The sequence below is a fragment of the Acomys russatus genome, chromosome X (assembly GCF_903995435.1).
Source record: "Acomys russatus chromosome X, mAcoRus1.1, whole genome shotgun sequence".
NCBI lineage: Eukaryota > Metazoa > Chordata > Mammalia > Rodentia > Muridae > Acomys > Acomys russatus.
In genome coordinates this window covers 54,886,320-54,911,889 of record NC_067169.1, presented here as the reverse complement: position 1 = coordinate 54,911,889, position 25,570 = coordinate 54,886,320, and the positions used below count along the sequence as shown (strand labels likewise).

Below are 25,570 nucleotides of genomic sequence, written 5' to 3'. Positions count from 1 at the left end.
ACTCTGTGACTGTACTCAGAATTGAACCCAGGTCCTCTGGAAGAGCAACCAGTGCTTTTAACCCCAATGCTCTTAACCAGTATGCCACTTCTCTAGCCTAGCATTAAAGTTTTAAAGAATATTGAGTATTGTAAACAATATATCACTACAAAGTTTGCTAAAAGAAAGATATCAAAAAAGATGTTACAGTGTATAATATAGATTAATACTTGCAAATAGAGAAAAAGATGGCATAAATACCATAGCATGTTTTCTCTATATGATAAAGTAATCCGTTGTTTAATTTCTTAAATTTGTGAAATATATATGTGTGTGTGTTGCATATCATGTTATAAGATACCTATAGATAGTAATGTAGCTACTTAAACAAACTTAATTAACAATGGCATTATTTCACATAGTTACTCATAGTTACTGTGTGGTAATAGTATTTAACAAAAATTGAGATAAACAATCTAATTGTGTTTTGTTTTGAGGGATAGGGTCTCACTCTGTAGTGCAAGATACCATCAAGCTCACAGTGCTCCTACTTCCAACTCCTGAATGCTGGGACAACAAGGCTCAGCCACCACACCTGTTTAATTTTTATTTTACTGGGGATGGAGAGATGGCTCAGTGGTTAAGAGCACTGACTGCTCTTCGAGAGGTCATGAGTTCAATTCCCAACAACCACATGGTGGCTCACACCCATCTATACTGTGATCTGATACCTTCCTCTGACCTGCAGCTGTACATGCAGGCAGAGCTCTGTATACATAATAAATATTTTTTATTTTATCGATTTTTTGTGGTTTTCTATTTTTTAATTAGCATGTGTTAATTTTTCAGAATATAAAAGACTGTAAAATAGTTCTGTGTATAGAACTTTGAGTTTATTTAATACCAGCTCAGTATGAGAAATTTGTTAGTAGATGTGTAAATGATTAGAATATTCTTTGAAATAATATCTGAAATTTTGACCCTGAAAATCATGTAAGAGAAGACCTTATTGGGTCCCCTAGTGAATGTTAACAATTGCAGCCATTTTATTTCACCTTATTCTCAACCATTCAAAGTCTGAAAAAAGAATAGGAGATGAATGCTCACTCAAAATAAATTATCTTTAGTATGCCATGTCAGAACATGTTAAATTATCAAATGAAAGCTTGCATTGAATTTCCTGTAATAAATACATGCACGATGAAAAGATTATTTGTTTGCAGAGTTTCAAGTCCAAAGTAAAAGCATCTTATAAATACAGGGAAATCTATTTAACCTCATCAGTAATTAAGGAAATGCTAATGTAAACAAAAAGCACATTTCACTCTAAAAGTCACAACAAGTGAAAATGTGTAAAAACCCGAGTTACTAAAGCTGTGGAGATCTAGCAACCTTACATGCTGCGGAGGAGAGCATGTTCATATATTACTAGTGGCTGCTTTTGCAGGACAGATGAGCAGTAATATTACAGGCTAAACATAAACTTAACCTTTGACCTATCAGTTGACATGTAGGACTCCTTACATAAATACTCATATATGTAAAGCCATTTACATAATGCTATTTCATTTCAACATGTAAATCACATTAATGTACATTAATAGGAAAATAAGTAAATTATATCTGTAATATGAAATATATAACTTAAAAGAATGAAATGTGTTTCTATTATTCAGAATGGACAATCTCTAGCATATGTTAAATAGAAAAAGCAATTTACAAAATAATATGTGTAGACAGGATTTCCTTGTATTGAAAAAAAAAGCATATGGTTAAGCTTATAAATGTCTAGAAAGAAGTCTGGAATGAACACAACAAATTAATTGTGATAACTAGGTCCAGGAAGGGAACTGAGACTGCAGGACCCTCATCTAATAAAAGGAATTGTCCTGGTTTCTATTAAACATTACTTTATGTCTTTAGAATTACTTAACTTTGTATGATGAAAATCTTTATATTATACACACATGTGTCTGTATAAATCTGCTTCAGGATGCAGTCCTCTTCCATAACACTATCTACTACAACCTCTTATATGGGAACATCAATGCTTCACCAGAGGAAGTATATGCCGTAGCAAAGTTAGCTGGTCTTCATGATGCCATTCTTCGAATGCCACATGGATATGACACACAGGTCGGGGAACGAGGACTCAAGCTATCAGGTGAGCAAAGATTTTAAATCTTCCACTTGTATAGTCTCTTCAAACTAACTTGTTGGGAGTGTTGATATTATTGATAGAAGCTCAGTTATATTGGTGGTAATGCATAATCGATAACCTGGAAAAGAGTAAAAGTAGAGTTAAGTGCTGAGCAGTGTATCTCTCATTTCCTAAGTTAGGTTCAGGTGTAAGACCTCCTTCCACTTGATCCTGTTCATTTTCTTACCCTTCTTAGTTAGCTTACTGGTGAAAGAAATTTAGAGGCTTGTATGTTTCTATGAAATCTTTAATCACAAGATGCTATGTTTAATGATAGCCTTAAAATGACTGCATTTTGGAATAATTCATTTATTTACAACATTTGAGTAGCTCTTATGCCAAATTATTTATTAGTAAATGGGCCTACTGTCAAGGAATTTATGGTGTTTTACACATTTTTAGTTTAGGTTAGGAATATTGTAAAACTGGGCACAGTGACACAGGCCTGTGATCCCAGCACTTGGAGAGGCAGAGGTAGATGGATCTCTGAGTTTGAGGCCAACCTGGTCTAGCAAGGCTACACGGAACCTCTCCTCCACCCCCCAAAAATATTTTAAGCAAAGACTTTCTAGTTAAGTTGGTTTGTGGTCATTGTTTGGCCATAACTTATTAATAGATGAAGCTTATTATTTCAGTCTACTTATATAAAGGGTTATAGAATTTGCCATTGCAATTAAGAGAAGGTAAAATGTATTTGGTTTACACCCTTATTTTGAAAAGTACTATAAAATATAACTTATCTCAAAACATCCTTAAATAGTAGCAGGTTGGGATCTTTTTATATTAAGTCAGAAATTAAGATATTCATGGTCCATGCCTTTACGTTTTCCAGTTTCAGATTGGATTTGTCTTTTGCTTTGTTGATTCTTTGTTATTGGATTTTTTATCTAAGGTTGTTGCATATTGAAATATTTGTAATATAAAGTAACATATATGATAAACATGCATCTGGTGGGAACAATTGGAGAATCAAAGTTGTTGCTTTTCATTTTTATGCATCACACTGACATGAATCAGAGATTCATTAAGATTGCATTTGTATTCTGGAGAATATAGTTTGTCAGGGATAGCGTATATAGACTTAGACTGAACAATTCAGTAAAATGATGAGTGATAAAAAGTTGACGTAAATGTTGATGGTTGTAATCAACAGGAGTACTAGAAACAGAATATTCCTGTATTGTTTCCTTAAATTAAAATTTTTCTTTTCCAGGAGGAGAAAAACAGAGAGTAGCAATTGCAAGAGCCATTTTGAAGGATCCCCCAGTTATTCTCTACGATGAAGCTACTTCATCCTTAGATTCAATTACTGAAGAGGTAAATGACAATGAAAATAACAAACCTTTTCCCTTGGAAGCTTCAGTGCAGTTTCTGCATTACTTAGTGCAGTGGTTCTCAACTTTCCTAATGCTATGACCCTTTAGTACATAGTTCCTCATGTTATATTGACCCCCCCAACCACAAAATTATTTTTGTTGCTATCTCATAACTATAAATTTGCTACTATTATGAACAATGGTGTTAATATCTGATGGGTAAGATGTCTGATATGCAACCCGTGTGAAAAGGTCATTCAACTCTCAAAGTGTTTGTGACTCACAGACTGAGAACCACTAACTCAGTGTTTTGAGTGAATCTCAGTAGAAAAATGCCTAACCCCTTCTTCCCATATGGCAAGTGTTAATGAATGCTACAAAACTTGGGCTGCATTGAGCCAGTGAATCTGTTCACAAATGCGCTTCCTTTTGGAAGTGTGTAGTACTCTATGCTATTATTAATTATGCTTGCATTTGTAAAGCTGTACATAGTACCCAACATGCTAGTGGAAAGTGTTTTAGTCACTGTCTTGTTGTCATTTAGCACTCCTCAATCATGTAAGTGACTGTGACACAGTACATACCAAAATGCTTTTCACTTACTATTGAAGTGCAAGCCAGGCACATACAACCCTGAGAACTGTTCATTTCACAAAAATGTTTTGTAGCACCAGAATTTTTGTGACAATGATGTCAAGATACTACCCAACAAGTACATTGAGTCTTATAACAAAGTCTTTATATTATACACAAAAAGTTTCAACAACGTTGATAATTTCATGTGGTTATCTACAACCAAAGATAGGCAGGTGTAGGTGTCACCAGTTGCTACTTTTCACTGAATGCATAGTATAGACATATGAAGATAGAGGTCTGCTTTCAGCTTTACTAGCAATGTAATAGAATATCTACATGTACAACTAAGTTTTAGGGAACATTATTCTTTTATCAGCAGCATACTTAAAACAGTCCCAAGTAGATTCATTTGAGAATTTATTATACTTTGAACAGTCAACAGGACTAGATCCCATTCAAAAGAGACTAGCACCCTATTTGTGAGAACTTTATACCTAAATCTAGGTTGTACCACTTACAAGCTAACAAGATAAAATTTCTAACAGCAGTTTTTAAGTCACATAGCATTATTATGTCAGAGCATATAATCCATTAAGCATTTACAGAGAAGTCCTCAGAGGAAGAAGTTTTGATAGATTTCAGTGAGCCCTTTTAATAGGTATTAAGCTTGTATAGGTAACAAAGGAGAGAGACTCTATGAACTTCAGGGTTTTGATGTTCTTTCTTAGTTTAGTATTGGCCCTGTACTTGATCATTAGTCTATCCTGGTAAAACTTAAGGTGTTCTTTTTAGAAAACTATCTGTTCCCTGTAATTTTATGCTTTTAAAAAAATTAAATGTTTAGAAATACCTGTAGGAACCCAGTGGGTATATCTTCATCACCTACATTGTGGTTTCTAGCCAACTAGCTCTGTTTAGGCCTGGGAGATAATTGAATACATATGTAATTTTCTTACAATTTATAGGGAGTAAACAAAATCTAGTCTCTAGAATGCATTAAGAACTCAAAATGTGGCCAGGCACAGTGGCATATGCCTTTAATTCCAGTAGTTTAAGGCTAGCCAGATCTACATATTGAGTCTTTTGTCAGCCACAGCTGCATGCTGAGTCCATGTCTGAAAAACAAACAAGAACTCAAAATGCTTTTGAAAACAAGCCCTCCTCAAATTAAAAGTACATAGATGTGTTTTGCCTTTGAACTACGGAAGAGCAGATGTTCCTATATGCTTTTAGACTCTCCTATCTTTCCTTGAATCTTTTTTCTCTGCATCCTATCACTTAAATACCTCATTTTATTTTTGTTCTTAATGATAAGATTATATATGATTATGCTCCTTATATCACAGACTTCGTCTTTTTGAAAGCATAGAAAATATCTCCTTCTCCCAGGAACCGTAGTACCATGCTGACTATCGAAATGATAAGTTTTTAATGATGGTGTGCTCATGTTTACCTCCAAATTTTCTTTGCTTTTTTCTCTTCTTTTTATTTCTTTCAGAAAGTATTAGAGGTAAAGTATTTAGTGTTGTTATAAATTTCTAAGTTCCTTTAGGAAAGATATGACTGTTTTTACTTAAAACAACCTAATGAGAGCTATGGCTTGGTTTTTCCCTATTCTTGTCAAACTTGAAGACTATTCTTGGTGCCATGAGGGATGTGGTGAAGCACAGAACTTCTATTTTCATTGCACACAGATTGTCAACAGTGGTCGATGCAGATGAAATCATTGTCCTGAGCCAGGTAAGAGATGAACTTTAAAAGTTAGTGTTCATTGCTACTAACCTTAGAGAAGTTTCTCTCTGCAGTGATACGTAGTGAGTGCAGGGACTTGTGGCTGCTCAGGATGCAGAAAATAGCTGACAATTGAGTGCTCAGCCCTAAACAGCATATTTATGCCCCTCTCTAATGCCCAGGGAATATAGGAACAAGGTGGCAGAGGGACAGAGAGATAAAGAACCAGAAGATAGGTAGAAAGGCTGTGGAAATGCTGTTTTGTGGCCATGACACAGCCATTTTGTAATTGTGATCTTAGAGCAGCTGCAGCTCTGGGTCTGCACAAGACGGGACCAGTCAGCAGTCAAGATATGTTTATAGGAAAGACTCACAGGGCCATGCTCTTCCCTAAGGAACTATTGACTACTACTTACAGGTTCTAGGGGAAGGGAGTCATTGTCTTCGTTTGTGTACCAGAACATGAACCCAGGCTCCAGTGGATATTTCTAAACCAATGCTCACATAGACTGTCCTTGTAAACATCAATGGGTCACAAAACAAAAAAGATAGGATTGAAGAAAATGCGCTTGTGTGGAGGTGGGATGAAAGAAAAACAAAGAAAGGGAGTAATCAGTAAAATTTATATGAATGAACTTATCAAAGAACAAATTTCATAGAAGCTATAAAAGGAAAAATGATAGTATTTGAAGAATATTGGAATGAGTTATAGGTAGCTGAAACTTAATTATTATATCTAATAAAATATTACAGATTTTGTGTTCTTTAGATGAGATTGAATCCTAATAGTATTCTGGTTTTAGTCCCTTTTGTAGGAAGTAATGCATGAAATTTTCAAGAAGGATAAATTATATTAACTCACTCTTTATTAAAATACTAAGAGTAAATATTTGATCAAGAAAATATTAATTCTTCATGATAGACGCATATTTTCAAGAGTTGTCTATATAAAATAATTTTTCTGCATTCATTTTTGCCCTGAATAGATCTTTGCATGTTGTCTTTGATGTATTTTAATTGTCCTAGTGCTATATATAACCTTAATGTTCTAAAATTTACAGTAAAATAAAAATGATCATTTTTAAACATGACCACTTACATTTTGTTTTCCTTCTAGGTAAAGTAAGAAAATATCTTATTTTATGGCTTTTGAGGGATTTCTGTACATGCTTACCATCTACATGTTCTCAACAAATCAGAATATCTTTGGGATTGGCAGACATGAAATTTTTTAATTATTGTCCTTTACTCCTTTCTGGAAGGATCTCTTTCCCTACCTCTTAGTAATTGATTATTTCTAACACTGTTCAGTTTTTCATATCATATTCAGAGCCTCTTCCATCTTTTCCTTTGTCCTCTAATCAATACTTCAATTTTTTATTGTTTTGGAAGCCTGTGTACTGAGGGTTAAGAGATAGGAAACAATTTGTGTGCTTTTTATTGTTGGAATAAAAACAGGGACATTTTTGTGATTGAACTCAGAGCCTTAAACATGCTAGCAAGTGTTCTACCATTGAACTATATTCCCAGCCCAAGAGGATCTTTTTTCATTCTACTAAAATATAGACAGTATTCAGTGTTGTGATGTCTATGCTCTCTGCTCAGTCAGGGGCTTGTTTGCATGCCTGTGGCTTTAAACATGTTTAATCATAAATATTTACAATCTTTAGACAAGCTATTTTTTCTCAATATGATTATACCAGAATATCTTAAATGATAACTTAACCCTTACTATATCTTTGATATATAAGAACCTGAAATAAAATCTGATATTTGGGACCTTTTTAACTAAGCTTACCAATTGTATGTAGTCATGCTCTTAGGGCTTTTACTTAGTGATAGAAGATGTTGAAATTTCTTAGCAAATAATGTACTTAATGTGTCTGTGCAGTTAATATCACAACATTGTCCCTTGAGTTTTTAATTAGAATTAACACATTAATAGTATCTGTATCCAAACAAACCTTCTTGGTATTTTTTTTTTGGGGGGGTTGGGTCTTTAACTGCTTAATTATGTGATTTTATTTTTGACTGGTAGTTTGTCACCTCAGGCATTCTGTCAAAATTTGCTTATAATATGTAAAGATTGCATATCTATGAGACATCTGATTGAACATAGAATATTAGACACAATTATCCCTCATCCATCCAAACTAAAATGAAAATAAAGGAATAAAGTGAGTATAGTTATAAATCAACAAAGGTACTAGAAGAGGAATTAACAGTGGACATAGAATATCAGCAAATATGGGGAAAATGTTAAGTAAGAAGATTAGAAGGACTGAGAAATTTGAATATTATGATTTTCCAGAATAGAGAGAAAGCAATTTTTAAAAATGACTTGATTCATACTATAGAAACCTGAAATGGCTCAGAAATTGGAGGCATCAGGGTATTATGGAAAGGGATGGTGAATATGGGGCTGAAAAAAGCAGAATTCATGTTTATATATAGGAAATAGAAGCCAGGCATGTTGACACAAGCCTATAATCCCAGCTACTAGGAAGGCTGAGCCTAGGCAACTTAGTAAGACCTTTTTCAAAATGAAAATGTAAAAGAAGGCCTGGGATATAGCTTAGTGGTAGCATGTGTGAAACCCTGTGTTAACAGTAATGAGTTCAATTCTATTACTGCTAAAACAGCTTTCAGGGCTTTGTCTTACCCCTTATAGCCTGATGGTTGCTCACTGCCACCCTTAGCAAAAGTTTGGCAAACAGATGTTATGTCCACCGTTACTGTCTTTCATCAGTAGTTAATGGAAGGATTATTCTCTAGAGAAACCAAAGTAGGGCTGGAGAGATGGCTCAGCCGTTAAGAGCACTGTCTGCTCTTCCAAAGGTCCTAAGTCCAATTCCCAGCAACCACATGGTGCCTCACAACCATCTATAATGAGATCGCGTGCCCTCTGGCTTACATGGAGACGGAACACTATATACATAATGAATAATTTTTGTAAAAAGGAGAGAAACCAAAGTAGCTCCTCAGAAATAATAGTAATAGGCTGGAGAGATGGCTCAGAGGTTAAGAGCTCTGTAATCTTAAGAGAGAGAGAAAGAGCGGGGGTAGAAAAGAAAAAAAGAAAGGAAGGAAGGAAGAAAAAAAGAAAATTAATGTTTGGGGCTGCATAAGATGGCCAGGTATCCAAATGATCATCCTACCACAAAGCATCCCAGTTGAGAAGGCTGTTCTCATGCACACAGCTTCCAGTTACCCTTTTAATGTTCCATTCTTTGGTGTTAGAAGATCTCTAAAGCAGACAGTATGAAAAGTGGTCAATAAACTATGTAGACAATGCAAAGAGCTATGAAAAATATTTTTAAAATACAGTATCATTAGAAGTCATGGAAAACAAAGCATTTCTAAAATGGCAGTGCTATTCAGTGAAGGAAAGGAAACATATGGCATGATTTCCAGGAAATATTAGATGAAAAAAGTGTAGTATAAAAGACATGTTGTATACCATCTTTTGAGAGAAGAATGGAGGAAAAAATATATGTGCTTATTTTTCTAAAGAGAAACTCAAGAAGGATAAAATAGAAACTAAAACAGTTGGCTATCTAAAGAATGGAACAGAAAAGGTTTACAAGACTTGAGCAAACCAGATATTTCTGAATATACATGTTTACATTTATTTTGCTTTTTGAGGTATTTTATATATCCAAAGTTTCATACACATATGTATGTATGTATGCATGCACACATAACACAAAACATATTAACATGATATGAAAGCAGAAGGAAGGCTATTATTTGGTGACCTGTAGAGGTCTAGTGGAAGGGATGTGGAAGAGAGTGAGATATATGTGTTAACATGTCACAGTGACGCTCATTGTTGTATGCTAACTAAAAACAAAAATCTAGGATACAAAAACATAAAAATTGAACACTAACAGGAAGCAACACTGTCACATTGATAATAGAGCCAACCCATGTAATTTTTTTTTGTTTGTTTTTGTTTTTTTTTTTTTATTAATTTATTCTTGTTACATCTCAATGTTTATCCCATCCCTTGTATCCGCCCATTCCTCCCCCCCCATTTTCCCATTATTCCCCTCCCCTATGACTGTTCTTGAGGGGGATTACGTCCCCCTATATATTCTCATAGGGTATCAAGTCTCTTCTTGGCTACTTGCTGTCCTTCCTCTGAGTGCCACCAGGTCTCCCCCTCCAGAGGACATGGTCAAATGTGAGGCACCAGAGTACGTGAGAAAGTCGTATCACACTCTCCACTCAACTGTGGAGAATATTCTGACCATTGGCTAGATCTGGGAAGGGGTTTAAAGTTTACCTCCTGTATTGTCCTTGGCTGGTGCCTTAGTTTGGGCGGGACCCCTGGGCCCAAATCTGCCTATCATATTGTTCTACTTGTAGATTTCTAGGACCCTCTGGATCCTTTTATTTTGCTGTTCTCCCATGCGTCTCTCATTTAGAGTCCCAATAGGATGCCTTCCCCTCTGTTCCAGTTTCCTAGTAAGTGAAGGCTTTTGTGGGACATGCCCCTTGGGCTAGTATGCAGATATAAGTGAGTATATACCATTTGATTCTTTCTGCTTCTGGGTTAACTCACTCATTATGATCATTTCTAGCTCAATCCATTTATCCACAAATTTCGGGAATTCCTTGTTTTTAATAGCTGAGTAGTATTCCATAGTGTATATGTACCACAGTTTCTTTATCCACTCTTCTACTGAGGGACACTTAGGCTGTTTCCATGTTCTGGCTATTATGAATAAGGCTGCTATGAACATGGTTGAGCAAATTTTCTTGTTGTGTGCTGGAGCATCTTCTGGGTATATTCCAAGGAGTGGAATAGCTGGGTCTTGAGGAAGCCCTATTCCCAGTTTTCTGAGATAGCACCAGATAGATTTCCAAAGTGGCTGTACTAGTTTGCATTCCCACCAGCAATGAAGGAGTGTTCCTCTCTCCCCACATCCTCGCCAGCATGTGGTGTCGCTTGAATTTTTGATCTTAGCCATTCTGATGGGTGTAAGATGGAATCTCAGAGTTGTTTTGATTTGCATTTCCCTGATGACTAAGGAGGTTGAGCATTTCTTTAAGTGTTTCTCAGCCATTTGATACTCCTCTGTTGAGAATTCTCTGTTTAGTTCCAAGCCCCATTTCTCAATTGGGTTATTCGGTTTGGTGGTGTTTAATTTCTTGAGTTCTTTATATATTTTGGATATTAGACCTTTGTCAGATGTAGGGTTGGTGAAGATTTTTTCCCAGTCTGTAGGCTGTCGCTTTGTTCTCTTGACAGTGTCTCCTGCCTTACAGAAGCTTCTCAGCCTCATGAGGTCCCATTTATTAATGGTTGACATTAAGGCCTGGGCCGTTGGTGTTCTGTTCAGGAAGTTGTCTCCTGTGCCAATATGTTCCAGGCTCTTTCCCACTTTTTCTTCTAAGTGGCTTAGTGTCTCTGGTTTTATGTTGAGGTCTTTAATCCACTTGGATTTGAGTTTTGTGCAAGGTGACAAATATGGGTCCAGTTTCATTTTTTTACACATAGACCTCCAGTTAGACCAGCACCATTTGTTGAAGATGCTATCCTTTTTCCATTGAATGGATTTGGCTTCTTTGTCAAAAATCAAGTGACCATATGTGTGTGGATTCATATCTGGGTCTTCGATTCGATTCCACTGATCAACCAGCCTGTTGCTGTGCCAGTACCATGCTGTTTTAAGTACTATTGCTTTATAGTACAGTTTGAGATCAGGTATGGAGATTCCTCCGGAGCATCTTTTATTGTACAAGATTGTTTTAGCTATTCTGGGTTTTTTGTTTTTCCATATGAAGTTCAGAATTGAACTTTCAATGTCTTTAAAAAATTGTGTAGGTATTTTGATAGGGATTGCATTGAATCTGTAGATTGCTTTTGGTAGGATGGCCATTTTTACTATGTTAATTCTCCCGATCCATGAGCAAGGAAGATCACGCCATCTTCTCAGGTCATCTTCAATCTCTTTCTTCAGAGTTTTGAAATTTTTTTCATACAAGTCCTTCACTTGCTTAGTTAGGGTAACTCCTAGATATTTTATATTGCTTGTGGCTAATGTGAAGGGTGTGGTTTTCCTAATTTCTTCCTCTGCAAGCTTGTCATTTGTGTATAGGAAGGCTACAGACTTTTTTGAGTTGATTTTGTATCCAGCCAATTTGCTGAAGGTGTTTATCAGCTTTAGGAGTTCTCTGGTGGAGTTTTGAGGGTCTCTTATGTACACTATCATATCATCTGCAAAGAGGGATAATTTGACTTCCTCCTTTCCCATTTGGATACCCTTGCTCTCCTTTTGTTGTCTTATTGCTCTGGCTAGAACTTCGAGTACTATATTGAAGAGATATGGAGAGAGTGGGCAGCCTTGCCTTGTTCCCGATTTGAGAGGAATTTCCTTGAGTATCTCACCATTTACTTTGATTTTGGCTATTGGCTTGCTGTATATAACCTTTATTATGTTGAGGAAAGTGCCTTGTATCCCCGATCTCTCTAAAACTTTAAACATGAATGGGTGTTGAATTTTATCAAATGCTTTCTCTGCATCCAAAGAGATGATCATGTGGTTTTTTATTTTCAGTTTGTTTATATGGTGGATTACATTGATGGATTTCCGTATATTAAACCATCCCTGCATGCCTGGAATGAAGCCTACTTGGTCATGATGAATGATATCTTTGATCAACCCATGTAATTTTTAACACATTACGCCAATTATATAGTCTTTTGTTAAATGGCCTCATTTCCTTCTCTGTTGCTATGATAAACACTTAACAAACCAACAAAGGACCCTGTCTCAAAAAAAAAAAAAAAAAAAAAACGAAAACAACAAAGGGTCTGTCATTGGGGGAAGCTAAGGCAGGACCGAATGCAGAGACCATGGAGGAATACTGTCTTGCTCCCCCTGGCTTTCTCAGCTTGCAAAATTATTTATACACCCCAGGACCACTGCCCAGGGATGACACCACCCATAGTGCTCTGGGGCCTCCCACATTGATCAGTCAATTGGCCTATAAGCCAATCTTTTTTCTTTGTTTGTTTTTGCTTTGTTTTCTCTGTGTAGCCTTGCCTGTCCTGGACTCACTCTGTAGACCAGGTCAGCCTTGAATTCGCAGAGATCCGCCTGCCTCTGCCTCCTAAGTGCTAAGATTCAAAGTGTGACCCAGCATGCCTGGCTCCTATAAGCCGATCTTATGAAAGCATTCTCTCAGTTGTTCCTTCTTGTCCCAAGCTTGTGTCAGGTTAACAAAAAACAAAACACAGGATATTTATTATATCCAGCAAAAATGTACTATAAGGATAAATAGTCCAAAGGGAATAGTTGGTGATTTTATGCAAGTGCCCATTTTGAAATTATTTTGTATGTAAGACTGGGCAGTATATGCTGAATAAATGCACTGCTCTTAGAACTGAGATCTTACTTGGGAGAAGAAAGATGCAAGTGAAAAAATCATCAAAGGAAAGGAAGGCTCACACAAGGTTATGTTTTAACAGAATCATCCATATAAATTCCTGATACCAAAAAAATCTAATTCTGTCCACTGGAAAAGCCTGGGAGCAATGAAAGTCTAAAGGTAATGAGCATTCCCAGCACACAGACTTGGGCACTAAATTACTATTTCTCACTAAAAGGAACCAAACCTCCTTCGATAAAAGCTGATCTGGGGCAGGGAAACTAATGAACACATGGCACAAGGACACAGGAACCACTTTGAATGACCTCCCACTGGCCAAATGTAGGATAATTAGAGCAGTAAAATGAATAATGGCACTAATGAGTTGTAACACGCTGAATAAAAAAACTAATTTCTGCATTCATGATGATACTTTTAAAACAAGAACTGCCAAGGGGAAAAGGAAAGCTCTTCTTTAAGAATACCACCAGCCAGCCTGTAGAAGGAATGATAAATTTAGAAAATAAGATTTTTATACCCACCATTGTAATAATTGTTTTAGAAAAGGCCATCACTGGCAGATAAAACTAGTGAGGAATAAATTAGTCCATCCGTTTGAAAGTAAAACTCATAGATTACTTATTATTTACAAAGATACAATTTGATGGTTAATTAGAGCTATTTTTTAAATACCCTCAAGCACGTGATCACATTTCATATCAGTAATGGAACAAACTAATTCCTGTACCTCCTGGTGTGTGATGATGCATTGAAGACATATTATCCTTTTTAGAAATTTATTTTTATTTTTAATTATGTGTGTATGTGTGGCCCTGTGGGGAGTGGGGGTTGTGCATGTGAATGCAGTGCCAGAACAGGCCAGAAGAAGGCCTTGGATGCCCTAGAGCAGGAATTGCAGGAATTATCTGATGAGCTTCCTAAGGTAGGTACTGGGAACCAAGCTCTGGTCCTCTAAAAGATGAGAAAAGACTCGGAACAGCTGAGCCATCTCTGACCCCACAGGACCTATTTCTAATTTTAAAAAAGTTTAGCCTGGATTTAATAATCAGGAACAACTAGATAAATTCAAAGTGAAGGGCAGTCTTTATTAAAAAAAAAAAAACTACAAACCGTTTAGACCTGAACATTTGAGAAATGTCAATGTCACAGAGAGAAGCATAGAGCACTGTTAGAAATTCAGTGTGTGAACGCAGACAGTATTCTTGTTCCTGCATGGCCCGCAGCTCCTTTGTATTGTACTCAATGCTTTAAAAATTAAAAATATTTAAATTCAATGTATTGATTTTCTTTAGATCCTAGATGGGAAAAAGCAATACAGGGCAATATTGTAATAGATGATGGAGGTTGAAAATGAAGTATATATCAATAGTATTATGTCATTGCTAAATTTCTTGGGTATGATATAAATTATATCATACCAGGCATGTGAGATTATTCCTTATTTTAAGAGATACGTATTAGCATATTAGCAGCTGGGTGTGATGGCACACACCTTTAATCCCAGCACTCAGGAAGCAGAGGCAGGCAGATCTCTCTGAGTTCAAGGCCAGCTTGGTCTACAAAGAGAGTTCCAGGACAGCCAGGACTATTACACAGAGAAACACTGTCTTGAAAAAAAAAAGCATATTAATAAAATATGTTTAGGAGCATAGTGGAATTGGTATCTATAACTCATCCTCAGATTATTTGACAAAATATAGTGTTTGTTTATATAGGTAAAGTGTCCTTATTGCACATACATATGTCTGTGTATACACACACACACACACACACACACACACACACACACACACACGAGAGAGAGAGAGAGAGAGAGAGAGAGAGAGAGAGAGAGAGAGAGAGAGAGAGAGAGAGAATGAATATAAAGTGAGACAAAGCAAGTATGGAAATGAAACTAAGCAAATGAAGTAGTTACTAAGTCTTGGAAGGAAAAAATCTGTAAGATCTTTTATTTCTATAAGTTTATATAAAATCCCAGTGTCTACATGATTCAACAGGAAATTTGTAGTCATAAACAACCCAAAATACTTGCATAGTCATAACAAAGTAAACAGAACAATAATTTGTGATACAAGAGGTGTTATTAGAAGAGTGAAGGATGCAGCACAGGAAATGTCGATGATTGCAGTACTGACTCCAGTTTCCTTAATATGCTGATAAATAATACCAGAAATCAAGAAACAATATAAAGGCCGGTGCGGGTGGCGCACACCTTTAGTCCCAGCATTTGGGAGACTGAGGCAGGTTGATCTCTGAGTTCGAGGCCAGCCTGGTCTACAGAGCGAATTCCAGGACAACCAGGGCTGTTACACAGAGAAACCCTGTCTTGTAAAAAATAAACAATATAAACATATGTGTATATAGCCATATATGTGCAAATTCAGTACTTGGGCATTAGCACAGGCAAACATCGTTAATATTACAGAAAGAGTATATTTGGGAAAATACCATCAATGGGAATGCCCATGGAAATGACAAATTCCTTTTGTCTCCAACGTGTTTAGCAGTAGCTATCCAGATATAAATTAACTGTGGGTCAAAGTTCGGGATCCATGCCAAATTAATAAAATGTTGTGTTTAATAGGCATTGTTAGCAAAAGAGCTACTGGAAGAAGTAAACTTTGTTTTCATGAAGTCTTCTTTATTTCATTAGATTTTATTTCAAAATAAATGGATTTCACAATACTGTTTTTAAATCCTTTAGATCCCTGTGTAAATAACAGTGCTTTTGGTTTGACTATTTGGTGATTACGGAAAATATCACCTTTTTAGAAATTTAATCTTCCCTTTCTCCCTTTCAGAATGAAAAAACAGTAAAGCTTTGTTTTCTTTACATAAAGTGGCGGTTCTGGTATTGAGAGTCTCATAGTTCTGCTTACTGGGACTGTGTAGTAAAGAAGTGTTCTTAACTCAGCTTTTCCCACAGGGGCTATAGATGAGGAATTGGAAGAGGTATTTTAATGAATATAGGTCCTTCAAATCTTTCCTTACAAATTACCAGATAGCTTTAGATAGTATGCTAGTAAACTGACCTTAGTCCACATTTACTTTGTGTTTCCTTTTAGGGGAAGGTAGCTGAACGTGGTACCCACTATGATCTGCTTGCTAACTCTAGCAGTATCTATTCAGAGATGTGGCATACACAGAGCAGCCGTGTACAAAATCATGATAGCCTCGGATGGGATGCAAAGAAAGAGAGTCTCTCCAAAGAGGAGGAAAGGAAGAAGCTCCAAGAAGAAATTGTCAACAGTGTGAAAGGCTGTGGAAATTGCTCCTGCTAAGGAGCACAAGACATTTCTTGTTTTTCTTTTTGTTGTTTTGTTTGGTTTTGAAATATACATTTGCACTGATGCAAAACTAGTTCATAAAAACATGAATCATACATTTCCATTCCTTTAATTCTATTAAGATTTATTTAAAAGAGGGTTTGATTTTTATGTCTTTCACCGTCTTTTGAACATGACATCTGTAATTATCCCCAAATTATTTTCTTGTTATTACCCCAAGTGTGTTCAGAGTATAATTTTGTTACTGTTTGATTTTACCCTAGAACTGTTTTGAAGTCTGGCATCCATTTGATACTGATAATCCGATGACTTAGAGTGCTTCCTGAACTTATGTAATCTTTAAAGCCTCCTTTATGCTGACAAGTTATAGGGAGAATGTCGTTTTTTGTTTTTTGTTTTTCCTTAAAATTAAACAGGAATAAAAAGAGAAGAATGTAGTTTTTTCTCCTCTTTTCTCCCTCCAAGTTATAGTTCCTTCTCAATCTGAGAATTAGTTTACAAATACATTTAAAGTTGGACTTTACCAAAAACCGACTATATTTATACTGTGGGCATTTTACTTTTAGATATCTATAATTAGAGTTTTTATTATGTTCTTTTGTGGGGAAAACTCACATTGATGGATAGAATATTATCCTTAGCCACCACTGGGACTCTTCTCAAGTAATTAGAATTTCGTTTCTACCCCCAGATTTTTATTTTGGACCAAAATTTGTTAATTTTTTTTTTTTTTTAAATCTCAAAAACCTTGGTGTCATTGACAGTTACTGTATGGGGAATGATCCCAAAAGCTTAGGGAGTCAATGGCCTTTCCTATTTCCATCTTACATGCACTGCTTTTACTATCCAAAATTATACAAATAAATAAATAAATAGGATGTTATACATCCACACATGTGTCTATCTGTGTACATACTCAAACGTTTCTATAAACTAGTGTCCACTTAAAGTTATTTTTAAAACGTTTGGATTTCACATATACATCTGCTCTTTAGATGACCAGGTATCTTAATCTATATGGACACGTCAGAATTGCTATGTTTATTATAAGGCTTCTTCTTACTTATTCATAATTTAATGAGATCTAAGCAATATAGTCATTTTACTTAGAAAAAAATAGAAAAACATTTTACCTATTGGAAATCATTATTAAGATGAGATACACACTTCATTTAAAATGTTGTTCTCTTAAACAAAGCATGGTAGTATGCCCCTGCAGCCCAGTGGCAGGAGGTTGAGGTTGGGAACTTGGATGTAGCCTGGGCAATATAGGGAGACCCCATCTCTTAAAATTGAAGAAGAAAAGGTTCTTCTCTTGTTTCAAATATGAACTTAATTTGTTTGATAGTACCCATTTAGTTTGAAACGCATATATATCTCATGAATGACCACGTAATCATATGTGGTTTTATTTCTCAGGAAAGGGTCTAAATTGCTTATTACATTATGATTTTAATGTGTTTTAAATGTTTAATATGGAAGAGATTGATATTTTTATTAGTATTATTGGTATTGGTAAATAAATACTTTCTGTTATATTAAGATAGTTTGATAATCTGAGGCCAGTATTTTAATTAGTCTTTGATACCAAAGTAAGTTATGCAGGATCTTGGTTTTAAAGTTGAAGGTAATACTTTAACATGTCATGGACTGAAAACTAGGCTTGGTTTGGTTTGTTGGTATTTCTTACTTTCAAGACATAGGGATAATGTTGTTCTCAAGGAGACAGGGAGCACATTCTTCGAATAAATCCGTTACATTACGGGAGACATGCTTAAAGTTACATAGAAAGTTTGCTACTCTGTTAATTCCTTCATTTTCAGTGATGCTGATGGAGGTGATGGAACTCAGTTACACAGACAAGCAGTGTGTAATAATCGCTAGTAAGAATTCTTCTTGAAGTGCACATAGCAGTGTTTAAAGCAAGTTATTTTGTGATATGGGGAACATTTACTCCAAGAAGTAGGAATATTTCAGGGTAAGGATAATTTCCCCACTAAGATTTTAAAACTATTTTCTTTTCATGTGGTTGTAGGTGGTCCCTAGGCTACTGCAGTCATTAACCTATCTTTTCAGCTAACAAAACTTAAATTATCTGAAAAAGACCATTAGTTCAATGGTCATAACTCTTTTAAAACTCACTCTGTCATCTTTAGGTGGTTGTATAGAGGGAAATAATAGATTAAGCCGAAAGAAGAGCTTCCTGGGATGATTCAGTCATGGAAATGCCAAGAAAAGGGCATTTAATTATAATGGACTAATTTTACATCACAACATTACATAACTATGCAAAGGGATAATGCGTGGAAATTTTTTTTAAAAACCAGGGTTGCAGCAATGTTTTGGGTTTTTTGTTTGTTTTGTTGTTGTTGTTTGTTTGTCTGGTTTGTTTGTTTGTTTTGTTTTGTTTTTTAGCGTATTGGGACTAAGCTGTAGTTTTACATTTTGAGCTCTGAAAATAGAGAAAGATGATAGGGATTCATTTTTTTCTTTTTTTTTTATTATTATTAATTTATTCTTGTTACATCTCACTGTTTATCCCATCCCTTATATCCTCCCATTCTTCCCTCCCTCCCATTTTCCCCTTATTCCCCTCCCCTATGACTGTTCCTGAGGAGGATTACCTCGCCCTGTATATGCTCATAGGGTATCATGTCTCTTCTTGGCAACCTGCTGTCCTTCCTCTGAGTGCCACCAGGTCTCCCCCTCCAGGGGACATGGTCAAATGTGAGGCACCAGAGTATGTGAGAAAGTCATATCCCACTCTCCACTCAACTGTGGAGAATGTTCTGACCATTGGCTAGATCTGGGTAGGGGTTTAAAGTTTACCGCCTGTATTGTCCTAGGCTGGTGCCTTAGTTTGAGCGGGACCCCTGGGCCCAAATCTGCCTATCATAATATTAACAAATTTACTTTCATCCTAAGAAAATCCCTGTTTAGAAAAATTACCTTGAAACCAAGGTAATTTAGGATCATAAAAACTAGGCCAGATGCCTTACTGGTCGTCCTTAACATAGAACTGTCTCAGTGTGCAGATGAGCTCATTTGGAAATTTGTAACAGCTCAAGCCAGGGTCACTTGTGATCAGGGAGCCCTTCACATTTGACCAGGGACAAGCTCAAGCTGTGCATTTGCTTCTCCTCTGCAGGATTTGCACCTTTCATATACCTTAAGATAAATATTCTGTCTCTCCCTTCTATGCTGACAGATCGCAATTTGTGTGGAGGGTTGGTTTTGAAAACTTGTTTTGCTGTAAAGGCCAGGCATTTAAACACTGTATGTATGAGTCCTTGTCTCTAGGTCACATTGTTCTCCACTACCATTTTTGTTCCTATCCTTCCTACTTGCTGAATATATCGCCAAGTAGCAACTTTTGCCAGTATATATTGCTAATTTTCTCATCTTGTAACTTGATTACAGGATATTCTGTTATGAATTAGCAGTGAAAAGTATTTAAATATGTTTGTAATTTCAGTTTGTTTTTAATTATAGAAAAAAATCCCTTCTTTTCCCTTCTCTGCGTGTATTGATTTGGAATGTAAACGGTATGGTTAATCATAACATCGAGTGAAACACTGGATAGAGTTGATTAAGACAAAACATCTCAGCCAAGGATTTACATTACCACAATTCCCTTGTTTATAGCAACCTATGCAGAGAATCATTGCTGAATAAACATGATGTCTTTGTGCCTAGAAATGAGTTTCTGATGGAAATCACTTTTCTGCAATGCTTGAGGAAACACATTTTGTCCCTTATACACTTGGAATAAATATAGGTAATTACTAAGCCCTCTGGGAATATGGTGTTGAAGCTTTATACAGAAGGTAAAATCTTGGCAAAATCAGAAGAAAAGTAAATGTTTGCAGAGTTCATAATATAGGGAAAGTGGTGGCAAATTATAGTGGTTCTGTTTAGCCTCAAGCTGTCATATTTTTTGATAGCCAGCCAGGGAAAGGTCCCTGGTTTCTTACTTGTCCCCAGTTTCTCAGTTATAATGATTAAGAGGGAAACCTTGGGGTGGAGAAATGCCTTGCTTGCATTTTGATTAGCTAGGTAGAATTGGGAAAGGAGTGTGTGTTCTAATTAAAAACAGATTGGAACTTTAAAAAAATACAGATCGTTTCCATATTTCATGTTCTCATATAGCTGCAATAAAATGTTCACTGGTATCTTTCCCTTTCTGTTTCCTAAAACCATAGGGTTTAACGGTCATTTAATACTTTTTTCTCATTCTATAAATGAGGAAGCTGAACTTCAAGAGAAACCAGTGCACTAGATGAAAACCCTAGTTCCTGATCATCAGTACTTATGCTGTACCACAATTCTACTCAGAAACCACATTTGAAAATAAGTTGAAGGGTCAGAATTGAGGATGGAAAAGTAAGGAGCTCCATAGGCCTGCTCCCCAGCAAAGCAGTAATTTAACTACTTTTTAAAAAGTTGTTTTAGGGGCTGGAGAGATTGCTCACTGGTTAAAAACACCTACCCACTCTTGCAGAGGACCCAAGTTCAGGCCCCAGCACCTACTCCATTTCTAAGAATCCAACACATTCTTATGGCCTCTGAAGACACCTACCTATATTCATGTGCACAAACTCACACAGACATAGTTTGCATACATATAATTTTAAAATATAAATCTATTTTCAAGTGCTTGAAAGAAAAAAAAGTAGTCTATTGAGAGCTTCTGAAAAGGTCTTAAGGACTTATAGGAAGACAGTCTAATCTTAAGAACAGCAGGAGATTCTGGCCTTTAAGAAATGTTATGTTCCATATGCTCTGCTGGAAGCTCTACCCTGGGCATTCTGTTATGAGCAGGTGTGTTAAAGGCATGGAGATAGTGGGGGTACAGAGAACCTCATCCCCCAGTTCCTAACTCGAGGCTGCAGTTTTCTGCCATTGAGAGTTGGCTGCATTTTTAATCTACATCCTGTCTTCCCCCCCCCCCTTATGTGTGTCTTAGCTCATTTTCTGCTGCAATAGCAAAATATGAGCAAGTAAACTATAAAGATTTGAATTGTATTTGCCTATGGTGCTAATCATATGGTGCCAACATGTGATTGGCATCTGATGAATGCCTTTTGCTCTCATAGCATGATAGAAAATACCCTAAGTGCCATAGCATGGTAGAAGATACTATAAGGGGAGACGGAGGAAGCATGCTAGCTCATATCTTACAAGGTCAATAGTACTATTATCTCACTTTGCCTCCCGGAGATCCCACCACCAAAAACCATTAACATGAACTTTTTTTAACACATGAAAACTTGGAGTGTACATTTAAACCACGGTTGAGTAGAAGCTCTACGTGTGAGAACAATGAGATGCTGATTTTTTTTTCTTCTCCAACTTATTCATGTGAAAATTCAACTCAAAATTGGCCCTGCTCCAGTACAATTGAGTATTATAGAATTCCTGATCAAGGGAAAATGCATGTGTTTAGGGCAAACAACTCTGTAGCTCCACCTGTGGGTACTAACTACATTTGAATACATGGAGAACTCCTTTAGTAAAGACATTGTCAAAATTAGTGAAGGTCTTGGAGAACTTCAATTAGAACAGTGGTTCTCAACCTTCCTAATACTGTGACCTTTTAATATAGTTTCTCATGTTGGGGTGGCCCCCTAACGATAAAGTTATTTTTACTACTTCATAACTAATTCTGCTACTCTTATGAATCACAACGTGATATGCAGGATATCTGATATGTGACTCCCATGAAAAGGGCATTTGACCCCTCCCAAAGGGGGTGCAACCCACAACAGTTGAGAACTGTTGAATTAGGAGCTGAAAGGTACAAAACAGAAGAGCAGCAGAAAGTTGAGCACAAATGAAAGGGAAAGAGCCCTCTGGGAGCAGTCAATGCAGAGGTTGAAAAAGTTGGGCACATGTATTGGGAAAACTACAAATCCTCAAAGAGAAGTCAGTTTCTATAATTGCCATAGGAGTCCTTCTAAAACAGCCAGTTTACAAGAAGAATGTTGTAAGACGCAAAAGAAGACAAGAATGGAACCCAAACAAGGAAGACGATAGCACCACCATTAGTAGCACAGTAAGGGAACATTGCATGCCAAGAAATCCCAGATTTTTAAATTTTGATCAGGCACAAGAAGTCCAGAAGACAGAGTAACTACATTCGAATTGTTGAAATAATGTCTCAATGAAGAATATTATATTCCAGCCAGATGTGTTCACTGGTGCAGTAGAGGCATGACTTCTATTACCTTGTAATTAGATTTGAGATCCATTCCAAAGAAGGAATTCATGTCAGGTACTGTAAACATAGGCAAAAACCTATGGCTGGTTGAGGCCCTAGGCCCTAGGGGGAACCTACTATTATTGTTTTGTTAAATGGATATTCTGTCAAACTGCCTTCTAGATATTTGTGTCCTTAGCCTTGGTCAACGGTTGGTAAAAAAGACTAATAACTAACCAGGCGTGGTGGTTCACGCCTGTGATTCCAGCACTCAGAGAGGCAGAGGCAGGTGGATCTCTGGGACTTCGACTCCAGCCTGGTCTACAAAGCAAGTCCAGGACAGCCAGGGCTACACAGAAAGGCTCAGAAAACATTGAAGGAAAGGGCTGGAAAGAATGTAAACTGGAAGATGAGGAGTGCTGTGCAGTACTCTATTCTAGATATGACATGGCCATTGCTCTCAAACTCATAGCAACTGTGGCTACCTTCACAATGTCAAGCCAGTCCAGATTCCTACATGAATATTAGAGGGTCTCCTTAAGCCCTCACCCCAAACAGGGAGCTATTGACAATTAATGGCAGCTGGGGGAGGGTAATTTTTTCTCAGGGATTGAGGCTACTTGTAGGCTGTTCATGCTTCTGTGAATGACCCTATATCCATATGTATATGGGAAGTGTTAATTGGACTCAGGGGGTTATAAAGGAAAAAGACATGAAGTTGGAAGGAGAACATGTTAGAGGGGTCTGGTGGGAATTGGAGGAGGGAAGTAAATGCAGTATACACACATACACACACACACACACACACACACACACACACACGGAAGTTTCAAAAATAAAAAGAAAATATTGCTTATAACTTTACCCAAAACTATAATTTTAAAATGATGATAAAATGAAGGTGTTTCCAGCCACCTTGCATTAGGAAATACTGTTAATAGATCTGCAAGAAATACAAATGAACATTTTCAGGTTCAAAACAAGCAACCCAGGAAGTGATCCAAAGCTACAGGAGAAAAACAGTACCCTTAAGGCAGTCTAGTGTGTTCTAAAGATAATATAACTTTTATATGTTTCTGTACCATTTATATATGTAACATATAAAGTATAACATTTCTTCTTTCTTTTCTTGACGTATAAGGAACTACATAAAACAATCTATACCACTCTTTTGTTGGAGTGAAAGTAAACCTGTCTTAGAGTAATGGACTATTACTGGAGTCTCAGATCCATAGGGACAAGTAGCCATAAGTCTTATATAACAAGTTAATATCACAAACCTATCTATACCTTTCTCACCACTCTTTTTAAAAGTAATGATTATATTTTATTGATTTTGGCTTACCAATGTGTATGTATAACAATATCAAAATGGGAGAGTGTAAGGCAGCAATAGTGGAATGTGTTTTATTTAATTCAGACTACTTAGTGTAATTATGAGTGCTTTCTTTTAAGTTACAGTGTATATTGAAATTCCTAGAATAAAACTAGGAAAATAACTCTAAGCACATACTTGAAACATCATTAAAGAGATAAAGTGATATACTAGACAGTATCTATGGGCTACTAAAGAATTCTATATAAGAGAAAGATAAGTTTTTTTTAAGGAGAAAGCATATAGAAAAAATCAAAATAATATTATAAATGTTTACTCCACAGCTATTGTTATCAGATTGTTTTAATACAAGAATTGCCACACAGAGCACTCGAGCACCAATCTCAGTGAGATATTGATGGTGTATTAAAATGCCACACACCAATGGCCAGGGACACAGTAGACTTGGGAGCCAAATTTTGACCCTGATCTGTTTCTAAGGCAGGTTTTTATAAGAAAAAAGATAACCAGGTAACCAAATGAGAAGCAAGGAGAAGGCAACATTAAATCCTTTTGATTAGCTAAACACAAGAAGAATCAATTTTATACCAAGCACAGTGTATCCAGGTAGCTAGACAAAACCTTTTAAGCTGATTGGCTAGGATATAGGCTTAGGGACTTTCCAGTTCCCCACTGTTCAAGGAGAAAGAAACAGCAGAGTACTGTGGTTTTGTTTAAGTAGAATATAAATCATTAATTCCAGCAGAAGGTTCAACAAGTATTGGTTTGTGAGTAAAAGGCTATTCAAGCTCCCAGGCAGGTAGAGCCTGAGGAACTGAACTTAATTTCACCTTATAATCAAAATGGAGACTTAAAAAAACAAAATTGAAGCAAGGTGTGGTGGCGCACACCTTTAATCCCAGCACTCAGAAGGCAGAGACAGATGAATGGCTGTAAATGTGTAGCCAGCCTGGTCTACAAAGCAAGTCCAGAACAGCCAAAGCTACACAAAGAAATCTGTCTCAGAAACCAAGTAAATAAATAAATAGAAAAGAACTTTAACAATTTGTCCATTAGGCCAGAGAGCCTCTTTTGATTTAGCATTTCAGCCTGTTAGGTGGGAAAATGGACGAAGTTATTCTCTTTTGTAATTGCTTCCAGCTGACATTAGAACATTGCTATCAGGGGCCCAGGAATGTTGAAATGCCAGTCAAAGGCTGGGCAATGGGGCAGTTATCAGAAGCATATGATTAGTTGATCCAGTTGAAAGACAGGGAGCAATCACATTGGCTGGACTGGTTTACATCAGCTCTCAGGGAGTCCAGAGCTCAGCAATTTGCAGTCCATAGGTGATCTCTGAATGGCAGCTGTCAGCCAAGTAGAAATCTGCTGAGACAATATAGACTAGGGGCAGAAATAAAGTTTCCTAGTAATTGGGGAAGGTAAAGAATCCCAAAACCAGGGAAAATTCCCACTTTCAGGAACAGGTAATTATACTTAATTGGAGTTTATTTGATCTGTGGTGGATGGATCCAAGTCATTCTTTGAAGCTTATAAGAAACTTTT

The 25,570-nt window shown here is 36.5% G+C and overlaps 1 protein-coding gene across 1 annotated transcript in view; it reads left to right on the top strand.

Annotated features, from left to right (window-relative positions):
* The window catches only part of Abcb7 (ATP binding cassette subfamily B member 7), a 126,779-nt gene extending 109,477 nt beyond the window's left edge, over nucleotides 1–17,302 (top strand). Inside the window, exons 13-16 of the mRNA XM_051142215.1 lie at nucleotides 1,972–2,143; nucleotides 3,393–3,496; nucleotides 5,704–5,811; nucleotides 16,269–17,302. Of these exons, the coding sequence (XP_050998172.1) occupies nucleotides 1,972–2,143; nucleotides 3,393–3,496; nucleotides 5,704–5,811; nucleotides 16,269–16,484 (600 nt within the window). The 3' untranslated portion in view covers nucleotides 16,485–17,302. The remainder of the gene's footprint in view (nucleotides 1–1,971; nucleotides 2,144–3,392; nucleotides 3,497–5,703; nucleotides 5,812–16,268) is intronic.
* Nucleotides 17,303–25,570: the final 8,268 nt, after the last annotated feature.